Raw genomic sequence first — 17,142 nt, 5'->3', positions numbered from 1 at the left:
TAGCGGTGACCAACGTTGCCAATCAGCTTCGCCATGCGCCACGAGCCGACTTTAATCGTTTAACTACCCTCTCTTATCTTCATGAACAAAACTTGGGACACCGAGATGCTGACTCCGAATCTTGAGAATATCCTGATTCGTATGAACAAGCTTCAGCTAGTCTCCAGCTATGGACGCTAGGCCATCCCTGCGGCGTAGGCCGAATACCAGTAGCCGTGGTCTACGTTCCACCCTTCCCTTCGCTCACTATCCCGCCAAAAAATATGAGATATCCTGACGAGGATCGTGAAATATTGGAAGAGCTAAGATCTTTGCTCACCTTCAGAAAGCTGTCCTGCCCGATGTTCCATACTTACTAGGAATCTCGAATACCGTTCAACTACCCGCTTCATACAATGGGAACTTCATGATCTAGATCTATGACCATTACGCTATAGACCAGCCTTAATGTAGACATAACGCGAGTTGATGCGTCTTATCGACAATACGTGCCGAAGTGTCTACCGCTCCTGAAATTATAGACCTGAAATTATAGAACATGTGTATCGCATCATAGTGGCGCCATCCATGACAGTGCGCAACTGCAAGCGTATATATGTGGCCACGTATATCCGTGACTCTTCTCTCCCGGGATGGATCTGCAAGGGATCGCGTAAGACAGTACGTGAGCCCTTGGGCAGGGGGTGTCAGGTGACCGGAAGTTTTCTATATTCGTTCCTTTTTCCTGCCATCCAGCCACAGGTAGGCACGTAGGGTGCCGCAGCAAGTGAACCCCTCTAGTGACCCTAATGCTGTATCCCGGTGGGATGTTATCGACGAGGTCTAAACCACGACGCAAACTTCTAAGTAAGCATAGTGGAGAACCCCCTCTATGTTAATAACACGAATGATTATGGGTTTTCAATCAATAAGAAAACATACTTTTCTTAGGCGGCTTTTTTGTACGAGCTTAAGAGTTTGCGTCTACACGGAGATTGGGTCGAATTTCTGACGATTGAGCGAAACACTGGGCGTTATTGGGGGTGAGAGATTTCACCCAACCTCGGCAAATGGTTTTACGTTGCATAAAGTATGGAGAAACCAGTAGTTCGTAAGAGAAAGGGATTAGGAATTGTCAATTTGCTGGATAACCGTGGTTGAAACCGTTGCAGGCGAAACCCTGCTCCGACCGCAGACAGAGTACCATTCGGCCAAGAATTAGATGATCATACTTGCTATTTCAGACTAATTGATGACTAGTTTCTTCAAGTCAACATCCCCAGCCTCGCACGAGTTACTCGCAGGTCGCTCAAAGACATCAGTAAGCCCAGGATAACCAGCGTAGTTGCAGATACAAGTTCCCTTCAAGCTCTTGTCATTGTCTTTGCAAATCAAGTCTCCTTGATCTTTATACAACTCATCCACAGTGAAAGGATTATTTGCGGCGACGGCTATCTGATATACCCGGCATCCATCGACCAACATGCCCTCTTTCTTTGTAGTGACTGTATCCGTTCCACAGCCATTCAGTATGGCTCGAAAGCGCTTTTTGCAGTGGTCTGCCTTCTCACCGTCGGTATTTCCGAGGGTAAATGGAAAGAATCCCGAGCATGAATCGCGAGAGAATCTGAGCCCTATCCATACCGAATCGCCGGTTCCCGGGATGGAATACCCCGCCCCAGCAGCGGCCATCTTTTTGCGGCCATCACTCGTATGATCAAGCCCGAGTGAGATGGGAGGAGCGAAGATATAATTCCACCACTCCTTCTTGTCGCAGAAGTAGTCAATGAATCCTTCAGCTCGTTGCTGCGCGAAGGTTTTGCCACTGTGGGTACAATTGGGACTCGGAATGTTGTAGATAGGTGGCGTGGACCTAGTTGCTGGTTGATGCTCCGAGTCAAAAGCTGTTCGATCAGACGCGACCGGGTCGTCTTGAATGTTGGCAATGCTCATCATGGGAGTGTCCGCGCCGTTCTTATGAGTACCAGGTGCTGCCCATACTTGGAAAGTCGTACAGCATAGTAGAATGAGGAAAGTAAAGATCATGGTAGCGAGATAGACTAAGGCGCGTTGGATTCAGCAAGATGCGTGGCATATTGAATAGAATTCTATTGATTCGAGCGTTCAGAAATGGGATTTTATACATTAGGGTATGGCCACTTCATCATCGTCTTTCATATCTATGTTCAGTAGTTCTCCAGGATGATGGAGACACATTGAAGCCATTCTGACAACAGCTATCAGTGCCAACACCGCCCATTTTTGCGGGCATAATGATGCTACAAAGAGTTTATTCGAGTTTGCGAGATCATATATTCACCTTGCCGAAACTCAGGTCCCACATAAGTCATGTGTATTGGTGACGGCAGTTTTGTTTCGGGAAACAAAGGTAAGTGAACAAACGTTGGTGCACGTGTAAATGTGCGTCGATGAGCATATCGCTGAACAAACGCCGATGAACAAGTATTGATCGACTCGAAATCTTGTATCCTGCTGAGAGCTCATGACCATTTCCACTTAGTACAGCTCGTATCTTGCCTCGTCGCAATCTCACCTCATTTTGGCACCAGATGACCGGGACCTCAAAGACCATTGAGAGAAACCCCATCGCCGGCTTCGGTCTCGGCCCTCGGCCATGATTCCGGGCATGTCTTGTTCAGCTGAAGGGCACCGGCTCCCAATCACCTTCGTGTGCTCGAACTAGGTTACTGCACCGTGGAAACGTACTCTCATGCTCTGTCCGCATCCTTTGCTGTTGGCCGTTTGATTTAGGTAGGAAGCAGTCGCGTCCGCGCCTCTCAGTGCTACTTGCCCAGAATTTCGTGATTTTCTCCCTTGACTCAAGTTTGGGAGGCTCACTCGTCTTTGTCGTCTCTGTTCGATTGACCAACCCCACACAGCCAAGATTTCCCTGACAAATACCGCGCCCATCACGCAAGATCATTTGTGCTTCATCTTCTCTGGAATTCTCGGAATACTGGGGACGGTCTGAAGTGTGCCACGAGTAACTTTCCGTCTGAATTCGAAAATACGCGTAGGTTTGTTCAAACCCAGGGAGCGATCTCACTAGATATCAGCGAGGTGTCATCCAGGAATCACTGGAGCACATTGGCTGGCGTCAAGCAATGAAATACGTACCGGGCCTGGTGGCTGTTAACCTCGTAGTTCACGGCAACGTCCAGTTCCCTGCTGCTAGGGCAGATATGCCTCAAGCGGCACTCTTGGTAGAAGCTAGACGTTAGGGGATGAGAATCGCGCTATTCTGCGCGTATCAGCTGGTCCTTGAGGAGCAGCATCATGAATCTGTGACATTTGGTAGCGAGAAGAGCATGATACCGCACGAGATAGCCCGTAGGAGGGTGCCACAAGGCTGGCAAAAGAAGAGCGAGGCATTGCGTCGCACCTCTACAACGCCCTCGGGATCGTGCTCCGGTGATAGCGAGATGCCGGATAGAGTCCAGCTGTTAACTCTCTACAGCAAATCGGATTTAGTCCGGGCTGCTGGCTTTATTGAGTTGCTGAGTGGCTTGTTTGGCAGTGGATTGGTTGAAGGTACGAATACCTTCGATCCTACAATCGCACCTGCGGTTGCGGGAGTAATAGCATCTCATCAGAACATGGTTCGAATCGACTTTGAAGAACCTCCTGCGTTTCGATATCGCTGAATGTCCAAGTCGTATCTTGACAGGAAATCAAGAGTCATATGCATGAGACATGCAATTCGTGCTTGGTTGTCACGTAGTTGCACAAAGTCAAACATCATCGTAACTCTGGTCTTTGAGAAAATCACTTTTTATTCTGCTTTCCTCCTCTAGACTGGCATTAGCATGAAATTTTCTCGCGGCTTCGAGACGCAATGAGGATAGAAGTGTGCGAACTCACAATACAGACACCGTTACATCGCCCTTAATCTTTGCTTTGAGATCAATGTCGACATCCAAGTTCATGTCCAGCTTCACGGATGGCGCTCCGCTGCTGCTCGTGGTCTGCACTTGTCGATTTTGTTGGTTCTGGGGGGCGACCTGCTGTTGCCCGACTTGTCCGAGTTGCTTAGCTGGATCGTGCCGTTTACTTCTTGATCTTCGTGTCACGTGCTGAACTCCATCCTGCTGTGTGCTCGATTCTGACGCGGATGCTGAAGCATCAGTTTTCAACGGCGGAGTCTCGTTCTCGATCTTTTCTTCTGTCTCGGTCTTATGCGGTGCTTCTGCCTTTTGCGGCTGTTGCTGTGCTGGTTGCCTGCTCCCTTCTTGATCCATCTGGTCGGGCTTCGTATAGGGTGATGTCGGATGCGACTTGTCTTCACTTGCTTGTGTTGCCATATTGATGTAGCACCAGGTATGCGTTTGTGCGTCTCAGCGAGAGCGTCGTCCTACGTGAGAGAGGTATTGTGATTTTGAGCTCCAGGATCACGTCGTTCAGATATGCGTTGCAGTGTAATTGTAAACATCCAAAATTAATTTGCTCAACTGCCTAGAGAGAATGTCTTCCGCCGTCTAAAGTTCTAGAATGTGCCTGGGATGACGTAGCCATGCGAAGCTTGCCCATCATTCGCAGTCGAGCCGCGTGGGGACGTGTCGACTGAGGCCCATGTCGCCATGACATCACCATCCCCTCTCGAATCCGTCGCGGAGACCTGGAGCGTTCATGAAGGCCTAGAACGTTTGGTGTCAAGCCCACGTGGTATGCCTGGTACTAACGAAGTTTGGAATGCGTCTTTCAGGTTATTTGATGTTGGACTTTTTAGAGTTCCTTAAGAATAAAGGCATAGGCTTCGAGCGTTGTTATCGGGTGCCGGTCGGGGTGGGGCCACCGGACCGGAATGCAACTCGGAGGACCCTCGCTAACGCAACCGGCTTAAAAGCTCTGGGAAACGCAGGTAGTATTGTTGTGTCCAAACTTCCTGAGGGAGTCGCGGGGCTCCGGCATTGGGGTCTATCACTCCAGGCTGGTACATAAGTTGAATATGGTCTCGTCTATGCCTGGAACTGAAATTGAAGTTTCACGGACCCTCAAAGCGAACAACCGACCTGCTGATAGATTGAACGAGGTTGTGATGCAGCTGGAAACTTCGAGTCGCGCTATCAGCATGGCTCATTCTGTACAGGCAGTATGTCTGTCAGGTCGCCTTCACCTTCCACAGACGCTCTCTTCTTCAGCTATTGCTGGTGCATCGGTGCGCAATTTGCATCAGGTCCGAAAATGGTGGCAATACCCACGCCTGGCGGATGGGGGCCTGTTGGCGTTACGCAGGAGCATGATCTTGTCGCTCATCACAACGTTAAAAGCAATACATAATTATCGATGGTAATCGTAGGTCATGACCTCGTGGTCTACGTCTGCCAGCCTGAGGTACGAACTTGAGAGCCCTCTCTAAATCGACTTCATCAAGCGATTCAAATTTGTGGACCTTGAAGCTGATAGCTTAGATAGCGAAACTGGCAACTTTTCCAAAGATGTGTCGCTGTAGCCAAGGGCCTGCCGCTCTTCAGACCATAAGATCCAGAATAAACTGTGTTCATGTTGCCTGAAATCTGGATTTAGCAAGTGATCAACAAAGCCACACTCTCAGGGCCTGTCTCGACCGTCGCATGAGAACCTCATTTCGCTCCGCGAAACTGGAGTGAACCTGGGCCTGTATTCCAAACGAGACGACGATAACGACGCGTAACGCGGGATTGGAACGGTGTGTGATGGTTGCATCGAGCATACTTTGGAAAAGATCTTTGGTAATGCGGGACGGATCGTTGATGTTGTAGTAGCGCGGAGAAGACGGGCCTCGAATCATCGGGGGACCCGATGTGTCTCTTGAATACTGAACGGCAAGAGTTCCATTGGCAGCTTCGCTCGGGGGAAATTGCCGGAATTGAGGTTCCGATTATGAAATTGCTGTCAGACAGTCAAAGGTGTAAGCATTCGCCCCCACGATAGTCTACCTGATGGTGGGCCGATGTCGCAAGTGGGCACGGAAATATCCTTGGGCTGCTTGTTGGCTGGCATCTAGGCATACGCGCATAGTACTGACCCCTGGGCGGCTCTTGCGTCGGCGGGAGTCGGAAAAGAGTCTGAACCAGGCAAAGCGAGGCTGGCGGCCGAAGGAGTAGCTCAAGGATCGGTACTAGCAGCGGCCGACTGTGAAAGCGTACTAGCAGCGTGCTAGAGGAGAGATTTTCATCCCAACTCCATGGCAGACTATCCCTCAGAGATCTGTGGATCCGGACCAGGTAATGGAAGCTCGATGGGTGGAAAATGTAGCATGGAGCTACGAGAGATGAGAGCCGTGGTGCCGTGGCACTTATGTGGCGCCACTAACAGAGCTGGTCCTCCTACGGAGACGGACGGATTGGCATGCTTGGCCCAGCAGCTCGGTCGTGTGGTGGGAGACCTTAGCCTCGCACCATCGAAAGGGTCACTGAGGGTCCATCCTTCTGTGTTACTGTTGGAGCCTCGTCCCTTCCTTGTACTATCGAGGTGAAGTTAGACGTCGGCTATGCCCTGGAAACAAAAAGTCATGGTTTCTGGCGCTTAGCATCATGTGGCGCTCCGATTCGAGCCCGCCCGTCTTTGCTACCGGCGACATCGACATGCTGTGACTATTCGGTCGAAATCCGAGCTGTGAAATAGAGGCCCAGCGAAATCTAAGACATCGTTCACGCAGCCAGACGTAGAGTATCTGGAGACTACGATGAAGTGCCGTGGGAGGCGCGAAGAAATGTCATTGGTGCATATGCGGCCTGCTGGTCAGATGTAAGGCAATGTAGCTGTTAGTCAACGGCGAACCTTGGCAGAATCTTGATGTTTCTCGCCTGCGGCACAGCGAACAGTCGGCGGGGCATCCGTAATAAGAATACTCGTAAGCTTGAAGGGCCGATAGTCGGGTCTCTACACAGCCGCGGTAAGAAAACGTTCATCGGAACGCGCACTGGACCAAGACCAGACTGCTCTTGGGTCACGAATAATAAACAATTAGGAGAACACCCGAGAACGAAAGATTCCCGCTAGTGAATAGAACTCGATTACAACGCGGCAGCATCGGAACGGGATGTTCGCGCCAAGGTCAACTCTAATATGGTGACAGGACGGGATGGAGGGTTGCATAGGTACTGGAAGCCAAGGCCAAGGCTGGGCAACTGGGTCTTTCTGGTATTGAAGCTGGCAGAATGCTACATAGATCGGACCGCAAAGCGACGGTGGTGGCCCCAGGTACTCGGATGCAAGCAAGCAAGGTGGTGGTAGGCTGGCGGTGCGCATCCAACCCAGGATGGAGAGGTCGTTGACGTCCAGCCTTATGTTGCAGGGTGGGGCCTCCGCGGGATCAGCAGGCTGTCGTGTTGATTCCTGGACGGAGTGACAGATTGAAAAAGCAAGAGGAGAGAATCTTTGTGTCACTGGGCGACGAGACGGGAATCGGTGCAAATGGGAAGTTCAGGCGCAAGTAGCAGATGCGATATCTTAGGTTTCCTGAGGCAGCGAGATGATCTGATAAGATTGGGAAAAGCGGGGCGGCATCAGATAAAAATTTGCTTCGGCGCCATTGGAACGGCCCCACAGCCTAAAATGACACCACAGGCGATGGACCAACCAATGGCCAGCTCCTGAGGACCTCCTTCCCAGGAAATGGGTGGGCAACAGTGGGGTTCCTTCGGTTCCTTCTGCCTTGGTGTTTGTTCCTGCCGACTTGGACACGCTGGAAAGTGACAAATTTCTTCCTGGCAGGCACACGCTTCCACTGTTGGCATCCACGCCTCATTCTTTCCTTCCCGTTCCCGACCAAAACGTCTCCCAGCCGGGCGTGGCAGGCACCATGGGTGTGTCATAAGGGACCTTAGGCAATGGCACCTTCCGAGTTGCTAAACTGGAAGGAGTGACATCTTAGATGTATCTAATCCCATCCGTCCCCTCTTTCCCTCCTCCGACTGTCCTACAGTGGCGATGACTGGCTGTTTCCATCTCTCCGCTACACCTCGGCCCTGGTCATGCTTGAAGTCAAGCTTTTCTTCATCCTTAATTCTCTCGCCGAATTGCGACGAAATGTCTGGCAGAGAGGGCCACCACCGGCCCCGCAATCTAGAAGGCAAAAGGACTTCTGTATCTCTCCGACGCATCCTCCCTAATCGTCCCGAATCAATTCACCTACGTGTGTATCTAAAGAAAGCCGAACAGAAAGGTAGGGCAATAAACGGGCCAACGATTCATGCAATGCAACAAGCGCAAACAGCTCGCGACTAATGATCCTACCACTACCACCCGCCATAACTATCCTCCTCGAGTCTCGCCACGGGCAGAACACCATGAGAGGTCCATCGCGCGACGATCTCTCCCTTCAAGATCCGCTAGCACAGCTTCTATATACCTCATCCCGCCGATGTGCGTCCCAAGACCAATACTCACGGCCACGCGAACTGGTTTCCGGGCAATCTGACATGTGAGGCCCTCCGCCCGCGCCAAGATGCGACGACCAGTCGTGCCAGTGAACCGACTTTGGTAACCGAGCTGCAGCTAGAACTTCATTCGGCGCATCGGCTCACTTGACTGCCACCCCACCTCCGATTCACACGCCTGCCGCCTGGTCGATCCTGTGCATCGTCTGTTCTGCGCGTTGGAACCCAAGGTCCCAAGGAAAGAATACAACCTAGAACCCTTCCTTTCCGAACGCCTTCCAGGGGGATAGCTTCCCTGGAACCCCACATGGTCCGAGTCGCCCAACGATCCGGGCCAAGTCAGCTCGGTAACCTGGACGCCATTTCGTAATTCTGTGCCCACGATTTCCCGCACACGCTGCCACCGAATCATCCCGAGCTATTCGAGTGGAACGCTGGCCAGCTCTTGTCTGCCTCTGAGCCTTTTCGACAGTCTGTCCCACGCGGGCAAAGTCACTCTCGGCCACCGCTGGCTCTTACATCCCGTGGATCTCTCCACCACCTAAGAATCCACACGGGGTTAAAGGTTCTTTTGCTTTAGGTGGATACATAGCTACACGAACAAAGTGGTGCTAATGCTGCATGAAGGTGGAGAGCTAGCTCTGACCTTACACTAGTGGTGGCACCCTTCAACCATTCTTTGCCTCGTCTTCGCCGAGCCGATGGCGGTTGCACGACCATCCAGCCAGGTCGCGCAGCTTTCGGCGTGTAATACTTAGACCCAGCCTCTGCCCGTCCTACGAGCGGTCTTGTGTCCCGATATCAAGCTTTCTCGGACGACAATAGAAGACACCCTTTTCTGTTGCTCTCAACGCATCTGAGCCTGGCCGCTGCCAACATCACCCGTCCAGCATAGCCAGACGTTCGAACGACACAATCATGGGCTTGTTCTCCAAGAAAGCTCCTGTCGAGGAGCAGGTTGCTGCCGAACCTACCGGATCTCCCCATTACGACGAGAAGACGACGGGCGAGCATCCCGGTGATAGATCAAGCGATGACGAGCCAATCTCAAAGGACCTCCAGGCCGGTGTCGCCAAGGTCGAGGCCATGACAACCGTGTGGACAAAGCGTGATCTTATCATTGCCTACACCCTGTAAGTTACACTTACGCTGTCCAGGCAGGGATTGGTAGCTATCTGAACGCTGACTGACTGTCTGTAAAGCATCTGGTTGTTCTATGTTGTTACCTCTATCCAGGAGGTCTCGATGCGCGTCCTGTCCCCCTTCGTTACTAGCTCTTTCGCCATGCACTCGTTGACAGCCACGACTGGCGTCATGTCCACCCTCATTGCCGGCCTGATTAAGTTGCCGCTTGCCAAGATTCTCGACACATGGGGCCGTCCTCAAGGTCTCGGTATCATGCTCATCTGCTGGATTCTCGGCTTCATCATGATGGCTGCTTGCAATGGCGTTGAGACCTATGCTGCTGCGCAGGTCTTCTATTCTGTTGGGTAAGTAAATAAGCTTCAAGGATAACCGTCCTCGACAAATTCTAACACCCTAAAGATCCCAAGGTATTTCCTACTGCATTACCATCTTCATCGCCGATACTTCTACTCTTAAGAGCAGAGCCCTGATGCTCTCGTTCGCGACGACGCCATACATCTTCATTACCTGGGCAGCTGGCCCCATCACCGACAGTATCCTTAGAGAGGATGGCATCGGCTGGCGTTGGGGTCTTGGTATGTGGGCTATCGTTGCCCCGGTCGTGATCGGTCCTCTTGTTCTCCTCTTCCTCTGGAACCAGCACAAGGCGAAGAAGATGGGCGTCATCGAGAGCCGCGGTTCCATCAAGAACATCTCTGGCGCCAAGATTCTCAAGTTCCTCATTGATGTCGATGCCCTTGGCATTCTCATTCTCGCTACCGGCATGGCACTCTTCCTACTGCCATTCAACATCTACTCCTACCAGTCTGACGGCTGGCGCTCTCCCATGATCATTGCCTTCATTGTCGTTGGTTTCTTCTTGATTATCGGCTTCGTTGCCTACGAAAAGTTCTTCGCTCCCGTCACTTTCATCCCCTTCTCCCTCCTCATGGACAGGACCGTCTTCTTCGGTGGCATGATGTTTGTCTTCGTCTTTTTCAACTCTGCTGTCTGGGGATCCTTCTTTACTTCCATGCTCATGGTTGTCTGGAATACATCCACCTCTCAGACCACCTACATCAGCAACATATACCGGACGGGCTCCTGCTTCTTCTCCATCATCATCTCCTGGCTCATCTACCGCACCGGACGCTTCAAGCCATTCGCTCTGTTTTTCTGCATCCCTCTGATGATGCTCGGCGTTGGTCTCATGATTCACTTCCGCCAGCCTGACCAACCTCTCGGCTACATTATCATGACCCAGATCTTCGGTATGTTGCGCAACTCGGAAGCTCTTCAAGTTTCTCGTTACTAATATTCAGCACAGTCGCGTTTGCTGGCGGACCCACTGTCATCTGCGGAGAGATGGCCATGCTCAGTCCCTCCGATCACGCCCACGTCGCCGTCATCATGGCCATCCTGGACCTCTTCGGCAGCATCGGCTCTACCGTTGGTTACACAGTCGCCACTGCCATCTGGACCGGTACTTTCAGAAAGAACATTGCAAAGTACACCCCTGCTGGCACCCCGGTCGACACCATTTATGGCGATATCTACCAGCAGCTTAGCTACGAGGTCGGCAGTCCCGAGCGCATTGGCATTCAGCGTGCCTACGGTGACTCGCAGCGCATCATGCTCATTACGAGTATCTGCCTCCTGGTCGGTGCTCTCGGTTCCGTTGCCATGTGGCGCAACCTTAACGTCAAGAAGATCAAGCAAGTGCGCGGAAACGTTGTTTGAAGAGTAGTTGATGATGATGATACCCCGCATAGCCTTGCTCTGTGATATAAAAGCGACCTCTTCTTCGTCTGGTCGATCCACGTCAGGATCGTCAATTTGCCTGCTATTTATTGATTTTATTTTCGAGGTATATAGAAACCCATCTAATCACTATGGATTTCACTTCCACTTGAAAATGCTCTGATTCTCCTCTCCATGAATTTGAAGGATCCGAAGCTTGTTTGCTCCCTGCGGGAGCTATGGTGTACTCTGAACTATGTTTGGTCCTCAACTATCTTTATGGAGATCTTTCCTCATTACGCCCTTCAAACTTTCCTCCGAGATCTTGATGTACTTATCAGGCGAGACACTATCCTCAAACGGAACCCTCAACCACTCGTCCGCCTGCGCAATCTTGCCACCCCTCAACTTCAGATCAATAACACCAGAATACTCAAACGGCAACCCCGTCGCCTTTCGCCGCCCCAAGTCGTTGACGAAAATCCCCTTGTTGACGGTCCGGAAACTGCAGTACCCGTTTCCGTTGGCGTCCATCTCGGCCCAGTAGACGGGGTACTGCTTGTCGAGGTAGACTTCAAAGTCCTTGTGCGCGCCGTTCCAGTGCTTGTGGTGGCGTTCGAGAAAGTCGTAGGGGACATGGATTTGGGCGCCGTGGTCTGTCATGAAGGAGTCTGTTGTGAAGAGGGCTAGGAGAGGGGATGGGTCGCGGGCGGCCCAGGCGTGGCAGTAGATTGTGGGGAGGGATTCAAGGTCTTTTGGGGGCGTGTTGGCCATTTTGGCGGGATTTTGTGGTCAAGAGAAAGTTGGTGGGCGGTTTGAAGGAATTCGATCTTCCCAGACTTATGTTATTTGAATTGAATTCAGCTGATTCGACGCGGTTAATCATACGTTACTTGACTGAATGTTTTCTTGATTCTGACTTTACGAGCAGGAACGACCTCATCTTTATCTTCGATTTAGGAGGTAGACCGGTGGCGGGATGGTGGTTGGGGAAGCTCCGTCATAAACATGGTTGAAGATGAAATGAAACTAGAAATGTGAATTGGTATTGATCGGACGAAGGACGGATGTGACGTGATGGGTTCCATGCGGCTCGCCCGGGCTGTGGAGCGGAGGATCCGGAGGTGTGTGGAGAATTGGAATGGATGATCATGTGTAGCTCTCAGCAAAACCCAGTAGGATTAACCATATTAGCCACTCCATAATTTTGACGCCAATCTCCGCAAGAATAAATGAGATAAGATTGAAATGAAAACTGCAGACTAATCGTAGATTACCCTTTCTTGGTAATAAAAACATTGTGTAAATGCTCTCGTCTTTCTACTACTCATAGTCAGAGTCCACTCGCGGTCTGTGGAAAGCCCAACGCACTTCGCATAACTGACTGTTAGGCTATTTATATTTGTAGACATCGTCGATTTCCTTTTTCCACGATTTTGCCTTGGCTACCGCTTGATCTTTGGTAAGTCGGTCACTATCATTTCCCTTTATCTGGATCTCGACGCCCCGATGAAATAGAGACCGTAATGCTATGTCGGTGATAGCGCCCCGAATAATCCGTTTCGAGACTTCTTGATGCTCTGCAACTCTGGTATGAGTCATTGTGGACATCGTCTGTTATAAAAAGAGAAAAGTAGGTGCTGATCGTGTTGAGAAGGGCTGCGACGCTTTCTGGTTCCCCTGAAGCTATCCCCTTTATTATCGTATCCGTAATTATGATATCACCTTAAATAAGTTTTATAGTATGGCCCGCATTCTGAAAAAAAAAAGGATGTCTATCGTGGATAAGCCCCTCTCGGTATACTAAGAACTAAGTCTTAAAATAATCCTGCGTTAGCCTAAATCTATCGTAGTATAGTAGGAAATTTAACGTTTCGGGGCTTCGCTTCCTATTAGTATATATATAAGCAGGTTAGACCTTTCGGTTATAACTTAAGTTAATAATCGGGGTAGTTATATTATATATAGTTTAAAGAGGAGGAATTTTAAATAGAGCCTATAATACTTTTATAAATATAAATAAAAAAAAGGGTCTATTTATATAAGCCTAATCTACTTTTCTATTTACTTACTTATATATTATTACGACCTAATATATATAATAAGGCTAGGGCCTGCTTTATAGAACCTATAATAGCTATTATATTATATATATAAAAATAACGAACTTAAAATAAATCTTTTTAAAATAAAAAAACTATAAAATAAGTTATATAACTATAATTATAAATAAATAAAATAAATAACTATTTAGAGAATAGTTAAATAATAATAAATAGAGATATTATAAAGGATATATTTAAAAACGAGACTTATATATAGTATAGACTTAAGCCGGGCTTAAAAATAGACTTTTTATAGCTTTTTTAAATAATTAACTTAATATTAAATTTTATAATTACTTTTAATTATTTTTATTAAAAAATCTTTTTAATAAAACTATAATTAATTACCGAAGCCTTATTTATTTTATAATTTATAAACATAGTTTTAAAAAAGCTATGTATAATTATAATATTATTTATTTAGCCTTTATAGCTTTAATATTTAATAATATATTTATTATAACTAGCTAGCTATAATACTTTAATTACTTTTATTTAATAAATTTACTTTATTAAAACTAACTAAATAATATAAATATATTAACTATTAATAATAATAATATAGTATAGCTTACTAAAATAGCTATATTCACTATTTAGGTAATTATATAATATAATATTTAAATTTAAAAAGTAAAACCGAATTACTTTATATTTAATTTATAATACTTTAATTACTTTTAGTATTTAAAACTAAGTATCCTAAACCAGAACCCTATAATAAGTCCCCGGATACTTTTAAAAGGTTTTTTTTATTTAAACTAAGGATTATTTATATTATTATAAAACCTCTTTTATTATTAAAATAAATAAAGTTTATTATATAGCTTTCTTTTTTTAAAAAAATACTCTCGTTTAGTTCGAACTATTTATAAAAGATTATTTAAAAAACGAACGTAATATTTAAAATAAAGATATAAATTCTTTTTTTAATAATTATAATAAATTCGAAAAGAAATTTAAAAAGACTTTAGATAACTTTTATAAAAAACGAATTACTAAATAAAGATTTATAACCTTTATTTAAAAAGGATTAGTTAATAAATATATTTTAAAATTTTAATAAATTATTTTTAAATTTAATTAAAGTAATAAAGTATTTATAATAGCTTTTTATTATAGTTTAAAAAAGAAATTAAAGACGATCTTTTTTATTAAAATTAATTAAAAGAACTTTATAATTATATTAATATAATAATTAAAATCGATAATTAACTTTATAAATAACGCTTTAAATATTAAAGTTAGAATATTTAGAATAACCGAACTGAACTTAATATTAAATATAAATATAGACTAATAATTATTATAACTAAATATTATAGTGGACTTGTAGACTTTAATATTATTAAAAAAAGAATAAACTTATTAAAAAAAAGACTTTAAATACTATAACTATAATAACTTAGGATATATAGTTAGAAACTATTGGCTGCGTGGCTTAGTAGTATAAGCCTAGGGAGTCTAAGCGCTCGCTTAATTTTTAGTACGATCTAAAGGAAGGCGGTTTAAATCCGCCCGTAGTCGACGATTTTCGGCTTACGTAACTAGCGACTACGTAATATTAATAAATCGTACCCTATAACCCCTCGGTAAGGGCGGCTATATACGGCTAATTAAAGTAACGTTAATCTATTACTTTACGTATATACGTATTATAAATTCTATATTGTATATTAGAATTACGTAACGTGTATAAAGTTATATAACTAGCGCGCCTACGTAACTAGATTAATAATATAATAACTTATCGTAGTTAGCTTATTAGGTAGGGCCGAACCGGTTAGCTTAAGTACTACTACCCGGACGTAAGTATAAAGTAATTATATAATAAGAAAACTAACGTATAAAGGGTTAACCTAGGACCCGTTTATTTAGAAATCTATTAATATTATATAAGCGCACGCGCGATTAGATAAGCAGAAGAGATAGTACGTAAATAAATACGAAAACCTATGACACATAGTTAGAACTATTAATAACCTAAATATATTTAATATTAACCCGTTTTAAAAAAGCAAGCTAATATTATTAATAAAGAAGTCTTATATAAATAATTATTATAAATAGCCTATTATAATAATAACTATCTTACGTATTAAAATAATAAAAAACAAATAGAATAGTATTTAAAAAAAACTTAAGAATAATAAACGGTTTAATAATTCTATATTATTTATTAACGCCCTAGTAGTAGTTAAAAAAGATAAAAAAATACCTATTTATTAACTTTATATTTTTAAAAAAAATAATATTAAGTATATTATTATCCTCTTTTAAATATATAAAAGTCTAGAAAAAAGGGCGGAAATAGATTTAATTATAAAGGATACCCTTTACTTTTTTAAAAAACGAATTAAATAAAGATATTTAATAAATATAAAAGAGTAATTTCTTGAGTTTAAAAAAAGAGGGCCCGATATAAAAAGAATTATAAATAATCTCGTTTATATAGTATAATAAATAATAAAAATTAAAAATAACCCTTTAAATTTAAAGAAAAAAGACTCGATTTAAATAAAATCTTAATAGAGTCTATTTATATAATATAACGAGAAAACGGAAATAAAAGATTTATTTATAAAATTAAAAAATAGTTTAGAAATCTATTACGTAAAAATAAAATCAAAATAATTAAAAGACTAAATCTTAATTTTAAAAGAATTAAAATAAGAATTGACTTTTAATTTAATAAAGAGCTATACACTTGCCCTAGTAATTATACTTTTAATAGGGAATTATTATATAATTTAAATAAGCTTCGTAATATTACTTAACGACATATTTAAATATAAATTAATTATAGATCTTTTTTTAGTATTAACGATACTAATTTTAAAAAGAGTTTAATAAAATATAATATAAGAATATTAACCTATTTAATAACGAGTAAACTTTATAACTTTATAAAATAAAAGAACTTAAAAAAGTCTCTATAATATTATAAATTTAAGAAATAACTCTTTATTTAATATTAAAAACGTATTCTATAAAGAATTATTTTAAATAAAGTACCTCGATAATAAATATTTTTAGTATTTTATATTTAAAAAAATAGGTATTTCTATTTATAAAAATATAATAATAAGCCTATTAAAAATATCTACGTAAATAATTAATTACTCAACTAAATACTTATATGCTTTAATAAGATTAGGAAAATAACCTTTAAACTAGACCTAAGATTTTCTATAAACTATTAATATTAATAAAATATAGATTAATAAGATTATAAATACAATTAATACTAAATTTATTATATTTATAAAATATAAGTAAAAAAAGAACGATAAAAATAAATTGAATAAAACAATAAACTAAAAAGATAAATATTAAAAAACTAAAAAAACTAATTGTAAAAGAACGATAAAAGGTAAAAACTAAAAATAAGTTTTTATATATAACCTAATAGTATAACGACGTATATTTATAAATCTAACTTAATATTTATAAATAGTAATTAAATACTATTATTAATAATAGTATATAAAAAAGCTTTATCCCCCTAACGGAGCAATCCGCTAGGGCCGTACTATATATTATATATTAAAAAAAACTAGGTATATTGCGCTCTAAACTTAATTATTAACTAAAATAGTTAACTAACTTAACTATTTTTTTTTTATTAATTCCTAACTTTCTATCGCTTTTAATTATTTAAAGAACGAGCTTTACCTATTTTAATATATATAAAACCTCTTAATACTAGCCTATATAAGCGGCTAAGTTTAATATAATATACTCTTTTTTATTAAAAATTAAAGGACCTTTTATATAATCTTATATATTTATAATATAGTTCGTATCCGAGG

General features: G+C 43.4%; 5 protein-coding genes across 5 annotated transcripts; 2 read left to right on the top strand and 3 right to left on the bottom strand.

The window, feature by feature from the left end:
* Positions 1-1,224: 1,224 nt before the first annotated feature.
* Positions 1,225-1,932, bottom strand: BDZ83DRAFT_591747 (uncharacterized protein; the record flags this gene model as incomplete). The annotated part of the gene is made up of 1 exon (XM_060506471.1): positions 1,225-1,932. One exon carries the CDS (start codon positions 1,930-1,932, stop codon positions 1,225-1,227), a length of 708 nt encoding a protein of 235 aa, XP_060358648.1.
* A 396-nt stretch (positions 1,933-2,328) lies between these two features.
* BDZ83DRAFT_657204 (uncharacterized protein) lies at positions 2,329-3,644 on the top strand (the record flags this gene model as incomplete). Its single annotated transcript, XM_060510944.1, has 3 exons — positions 2,329-2,368; positions 3,034-3,203; positions 3,255-3,644. The coding sequence occupies 3 exons, from the start codon at positions 2,329-2,331 to the stop codon at positions 3,642-3,644; spliced, it is 600 nt and encodes a 199-aa protein (XP_060358647.1).
* A 121-nt stretch (positions 3,645-3,765) lies between these two features.
* Positions 3,766-4,301, bottom strand: BDZ83DRAFT_757679 (uncharacterized protein; the record flags this gene model as incomplete). Its single annotated transcript, XM_060514928.1, has 2 exons — positions 3,766-3,790; positions 3,862-4,301. The coding sequence occupies 2 exons, from the start codon at positions 4,299-4,301 to the stop codon at positions 3,766-3,768; spliced, it is 465 nt and encodes a 154-aa protein (XP_060358646.1).
* Positions 4,302-9,278: 4,977 nt separating this feature from the next.
* BDZ83DRAFT_657201 (major facilitator superfamily transporter) lies at positions 9,279-11,225 on the top strand (the record flags this gene model as incomplete). The annotated part of the gene is made up of 4 exons (XM_060510943.1): positions 9,279-9,493; positions 9,563-9,850; positions 9,906-10,756; positions 10,813-11,225. 4 exons carry the CDS (start codon positions 9,279-9,281, stop codon positions 11,223-11,225), a joined length of 1,767 nt encoding a protein of 588 aa, XP_060358645.1.
* A 267-nt stretch (positions 11,226-11,492) lies between these two features.
* Positions 11,493-11,999, bottom strand: BDZ83DRAFT_724147 (uncharacterized protein; the record flags this gene model as incomplete). Its single annotated transcript, XM_060512626.1, has 2 exons — positions 11,493-11,730; positions 11,782-11,999. The coding sequence occupies 2 exons, from the start codon at positions 11,997-11,999 to the stop codon at positions 11,493-11,495; spliced, it is 456 nt and encodes a 151-aa protein (XP_060358644.1).
* Positions 12,000-17,142: the final 5,143 nt, after the last annotated feature.

Source organism: Colletotrichum acutatum (assembly GCF_030867785.1).
Source record: "Colletotrichum acutatum strain CBS 112980 chromosome Unknown BDZ83scaffold_178, whole genome shotgun sequence".
NCBI lineage: Eukaryota > Fungi > Ascomycota > Sordariomycetes > Glomerellales > Glomerellaceae > Colletotrichum > Colletotrichum acutatum.
The sequence above is the reverse complement of the archived record's forward strand: the minus strand, read 5'-3'. Positions and strand labels throughout refer to the sequence as shown.